At 39.7% G+C, this 6,000-nt stretch overlaps 1 protein-coding gene across 1 annotated transcript in view; it reads right to left on the reverse strand.

Moving 5' to 3' along the window:
* ZFHX4 (zinc finger homeobox 4) overlaps positions 1-6,000 on the reverse strand; it is a 173,211-nt gene that overhangs the window by 142,590 nt on the left and 24,621 nt on the right. Inside the window, exons 2-3 of the mRNA XM_072951784.1 lie at positions 5,626-6,000; positions 4,256-4,758 (exon numbers count right to left, since the gene is read on the reverse strand). The exon at positions 5,626-6,000 is cut by the window's right edge and continues 2,261 nt beyond it. Of these exons, the coding sequence (XP_072807885.1) occupies positions 4,256-4,758; positions 5,626-6,000 (878 nt within the window). The remainder of the gene's footprint in view (positions 1-4,255; positions 4,759-5,625) is intronic.

Here is a 6,000-nt window from a genome sequence, read left to right on the forward strand (position 1 = left end):
ATAACACGGATAATGAGAAAACTCCAAAAATGTTCCTTGGGGGAACGTTACACTAAAAGTTACCTAGGACTAAATCCCACATGTCTTCCTTTGCTCACCATGGAGACAAGAGATTCATTCACTGCCCTCAGCCAATTTGAAATCCAAATATGAAAACGGTATTATGGAATTCAGACAGACTATTCTCCTTCACAACTAGCAGATGCAGGAAGGAAAAAAAAAAAGCTAGTATAATTAAGCTTCTGACTTTGAATCAGCAAACCTGTGAAACCTCACTTAAAAATACATATAATTTTATAAAAGCAGGTGAAGCACAGGTGTGGGAAGTGATTTTGCACGCCCTGCACGGGCTTGGTGGTCGACTAGTCAGCTGGCCAGAAAAGTCTTGGCCATGCTCAGCCAAGAACGGGGTAAACTGTGCATCTGAGCATTGCCAAAGTCATCTTTGTTCTTCCTCAGTTTGAATGTGTCATGCTAAGTGGATTTCATATCTTTTTCAGAAAAAGACTGGGATCACTTAAGGGGTAGACCAAATGGCAATGCATATTTTTTTAAAAATGAGGGTTGGGAGTAAAGAAGTTTCTTTAGTACATTTCTCAGCTTATACATTAGGGCCATTATTCATCCTACAAATATTTATTGAGGACTCATTATGTGAATATCAATTGACAAAAATTTGTACAGGATGTGAAGGCATGAAATTAGAAAAACGTAATCAAATCTAATAAAGTGGTGAGCTGAGAAACACTGTTTCAGCGTTTTATTTATACAGTTACAGACACACACACACACACACACTTTACCCTGCAACCCTGACTGCAACCATCTGTGCGTTCAGTATTTACTAACCTCAGTTGAAATATACTTTCCTACATTAAAGGTGAAGATTAAAGGTGATCTGCAATGTCATTTTATTGTTTGAATTTCCAAGCCCAGTTTTGCTTTGTCATTCAAATTTCTGGAGGAAAAGTCAGAATTTAATAGTGCTGAGTGCTTTGGAGAAGTTTGCTTGAAGAAGTGAGAAAGTTTCTCTCGACAATAACAAAATTCCTTTTGAAAATATTCTAAGAGGAACAATACTGCCAAAATACGAATACAGCTTTGTTTGTTTTTGCAGTCATCGCCAGCCATGGACATAAAGGTATTCTTTTTTTTTTTTTTTTGAGTCCATATGGAAAGATCATCAACACATTCTGCCTCTGGGTTCTTTGCCAAAATACCATTACCCACAAGCCTTCTACCTTCAACATGAAAGGAAAGGTGTTGTTCTGGTCGAATAAAGAAATAATTTTTACTGGCCTACATCTAATGTTAAAGCTGCCTAAATCCTGCCAAATACATTAAAACAACATCTGTAAAACAGATTTTCATTAAATTGATCAGTTTAAAAGTTAAGCAGCTAGGCAGATGATGCTTTTAAGCTAACCCTTAACCTTTAACCTTTAACTTCCTGAAGCTGGAATAAGGACACACACTTTCTGGAGGTCATACTGCTTCAGGTTGACAATGCGAGAGGTAAAGCGGTCTATTCAAATTGCCCTGACACATCACCACATCTGGAGCATTCTGAATCAATACGTTGTCAATGAGAAGGGCAGTTTTCTCCCAGCTCTGTGTTTGTCTTTTAACTGCTACTTGTCACTATCCCTTCAAGTAGGAATAATTCACGACGCAAAAGGATGTAAATTAAACTCCTAATGAAAATGAATTTTATATAGGAGATTATTGTCTAGTCATTAACTCAGAAACTATTTTAAGTCAAGTTGTAATATTTTAGCCATATTACAAGCCATCACTTTTTTTTTCCCAGGCCTAGGCCAATTTGTTAGGGTCTCATTTAAAAGCAATTAATGTTACTTATGAAGCAATTTTATTTTGCCAACACCAGCCAACCAAGCTTGCTAATATCCTCATTACTGTCCTTGAAAATCCTCTAGATCTGACTCATACAGTGTCTGTAAATCAGTTCACAAGCAGGATTCTCAGCTCACTGCTACTCTGAAGTAATTTTTCTAGTAACTGCCAGAAATAATACAAGCTCCTTGAAGGCTCATGCAAAATATTATTGTTCAATTGCCCAATACAATTTCAATAGCTCAAATATCTATCTCTTCAATCTTCATTGAATTCAAGGTAAGTTTGCTCAAAGTGTGTTTTTGTTTGCTGACCAGTTTTAGATACTACATCACAAGGCCACTTGGGTATTTAAGAGATAATCAAATAAAGCAGCTGAGGGAAAGTAAACTGGAGTATAACGTAACATTTTTAAGGTAAGAATACATAAAACCTTTCGTTCTGGGATCTAAGGCTCTCTCTGCTTTTAGGCCCTTTTTATAAGTTTTATCTCATTTGGTTGTTACACATTCATAGATAATAGCCAGCTCTCTCTGAAAAGGAACTTCCAGGGTAACCCTGGCATCAAGCAAACTGCTCTGCAGACAGCGAGCATGCAAACAGTCCATACTCACGGAAGGAATGGAGAAACTGAATACCCACATGTACACGTGTAAATAATCATCAATTAGATTAAATAACCTTTCCTGAGAAAATAAACAGTCACACTCTACCTTTTCTTAGCCTCTCACACGAGATTAATAAAACAGAAAAATTGGTACATTTATATCTTCTATTCACAACATGCTAATTTAAAGTGTTGGAGGAGCTTCGTGAATATAAACACAGTTCATGAATATTCCATATAGCTTCCAGGGTCGAGATCTATTATTTATACAAACTGAATGTTTATTTTTTTTTCTCCTAGGTATTCTGAAAGTTTTAATAGGTCAGGTATCAACAGAAGAAAAGTTGACAATTGAACGGCTGTCGACTGTTGCCGTAAAAGCTATGAATTGTAAGACAATTAATCCGTTATATTATATTTTCAATACCATCAGCTTAGACGCTTTCCATCTTGCGTTAGGGCCTGTACTCCCCTCAAACTGTATAACCCAAATCTAATGCTTTCATTATTGATCCACGGGAGCGCCGACATCCCAGGGACCACGCTAACAAATCCTCACACCGCGTCTTCGGGTTTTCACGCTCGGTACATCAATCCAGCATCCGAACTTCAAGTAACAGCCCAAACAAACAGTGGCAGGCCAACTCAAATAAAGAACTCCTACACCTGGTCTAGACAGCCACAATCTGCTCTTTTTTGTTGTCTGTTTACGGTTTTGAGAAGAGCATTCGAAGCACCGTAGGTATTATAATCGCTGGTTGACTTCTGATAGTAGAGTTATCTCTGATTTCTAGGATAAATCAATAAATAACACTTGCAAAATGGATTTTGTAATCATATTTAGAGCTTGTTACAATGACTAATGGTTTGCAATATTCTCTGAATTTTAATATCCTCTAGACAAAAGAAGTTTTTAATATATTACCAAGTTATTCATCATAGAAATGAATCTGTTCCATTTGTACATGAACCAAGACAATCAAGCCAATCCAGTAAACAAACTGCAGAAAATAAGTTTACCGGTAATCAGGGTTTAGGAAAAGTCAAGACAAGGTATGTAACAAACAATGTTCATCACTTGTCCTATGTTCATTCCATCTGCCTTGGGGTTTTTTTCCCCCACAATATTAAAAGTGTGTTTGCTATTTAATGAACATTTTTACCTGTGCCACACCCATTAGGGGACATAAAAATATTACTAGCTGGGAAATGTCATGCAAAATACCAAAAGAATTAAGAAGACTTTCAAGTGATGCTAAGGATGAGTGTGTTTACCCCGTACCACCAGGAACTTAGAGGAAAAAAACCACATACACACACACACACACACACACACACAGTGTTTAGATCATCCTTATTTGTCACCAAACAAAAGATGATGCCTTACGAGGTAGCACTGTTTTTGTCCTCTGCTCCCTGAAACCATTAACACTTAGCCAAGAGTGATGCTATGTTGTTGTTTGTTGTTTTTAATCAATAAAAGAGGTTTAAAAGTATTATTTCATATATGGAAACACTCAGAAAAGTGATTCTATTTCAGGGCAACCAGTAAAGCGATCAATCCCACTGAGATAGGTGTACAAGGGACATATGGCAAATCTTCTCAATAAATTCTCCAATTCCAACTATTTCAATACGCTATGGGTTTAGTAAAGTCAAGCAGAAACTGTGGGTCTTGCCCTTCTATTTTTCTCCCCTCTTTTTTCCCTTAACTCTCAGATTTGTGCTCCAAGCTCTGAAACAGTTAATTCCCTTCTCTGCTCGGTGCCAACAGAAATGGATGTCACCGCTTACCTTGTAGAGCTTCAGGGCCGCCTCGTGCCTGTGATTGGTGGTATGCAAGCGTAATTTATCCACACTGTTGGTGTAGTAGTCACAGGCGTTACATTTTAGGTGAACGGGGTTGCCAATGGCAATGCACTTCAGCCTCCACTCATTGCTTTTGCCCCCTTCTTTAATGTGAGCCACCAGTTGATATTTCTGCATATGCTTATCAGTCTTGCAGTGGAGCTGGAAGTTGGCTTTGAGCTGAGTGTTGTAGTTACAGAGCTTGCACTGGTAGATATCTCCAATTACAGCCCTCCATTCCTCCTCGGGGAGAGAGCGCTCACTGCTCACATGCACACTTAGGGCCTCCAGGCTGTCAGAGGTGAATTTGTTGCAAACAGCACACTGGAATAGCTTCAGCGCTGGGTCACTGATATAAGGTGACAGCTCTCCTGCAGTAAGGAGGGACAGGTCATCACCCATTAGCTGACCACTGGCAAGCCGGATTTCAGGCGGCAGCTCATTATTTACTACAGGAAAAAAAAATTAAAAGGAAAAATAGAGACTAGAAAATACAGCGCACACAAAGGAATCTGTAAAATAAAGTCTTGACAAGGAATGTGCTTTCTCTAGAGCTTAAACTATAAAAAGCCATAATAGGATTGAATCAGGATCAATTACAATCATCCCTTTCAACTTCTAAATTCCCTCATCAGATAGCTTTAATTACTCCTACTGGGCATGATGTCATTCTGAAATTTGTATTTTCGAGGGCAGAAAAGTTGATCAATACCATAACAAAACAGTCACGTGCTTGCAATTTAAGCACCTAGATAAACTTACATAAGCACTAATGGTTATGTCGCAATTTGTCCAAAAGCTTGATGAGATTTGGCTAATGCTGTATGGGTGCCTGTAATCTACTGCCAGATATCTGAGATAAGGTAACGGTATTATCGTTAGTTTAATTATCTTCCATCACAGTCAGTAAGATATTTTTCAAAAATATTTAAAAATAGTGGCATACCCTTCGGAAGCTCGAGTTTGCTGTTTCAGAGCATAACTGCTGGAACTTAAGTTATAAACATACTAAGGTAGAGCTAAGGACAGCAGGCAATGAATGACAATTAGCAACTGTTGTTAATCAACCTACTGAAGGAAGTCAAAGTTTGCTAACTCCTCTCCTGCTGCCCTTGATCCCTTAACTCCTTCCTCTCTGAAGTTAATTCCCAGGTGAGGTAAAGCACAAACGGTCTGATTATCCATCTTAAAGCGAAAGTCCCTTCTAGTAAACTGTCCCCAATTTGTCGGCACTCACCACTTTATCTGGGCGCATCACGCCAAACCAAAAGGCTACTGGAAACTAACTGCAGGGCAGAAAAGCAGTAGATACTAACCAAGTCCCGGGGCCAAAGCAGCGGCTGTCGCGGGGTCCAGCTGGAATGGATTGATCATCAGCTGCGGGTCGCTGGGGTTTTCGAGCTTCATGCCCGTCAGACCGATGTTCTGGGCTAGGTAATACTGGTACAGCTCGGCCTCGGCCGGCGCCAGGCCCAAGTGCAGGTTATGCTGGATCTGCTTCATGTTCTGCTGCAAAAGCATCATGTTATGCATGTGCTTTTCACTGGTCATGTGAATCCGCAGGTTCCTGGCCACGTTGGTTTCGTAATCGCACACCTCACACCGCCAGGTGGGTTTCTGCTTAGGTTTGGACGGAGAGGGGGTCCCACAGCCACTGAGGCTGGTGTTGGGGGCCGGGGCCGAGTGGCCGA

Source organism: Vicugna pacos, chromosome 29 (assembly GCF_048564905.1).
Source record: "Vicugna pacos chromosome 29, VicPac4, whole genome shotgun sequence".
NCBI classification, from domain to species: Eukaryota; Metazoa; Chordata; class Mammalia; order Artiodactyla; family Camelidae; genus Vicugna; species Vicugna pacos.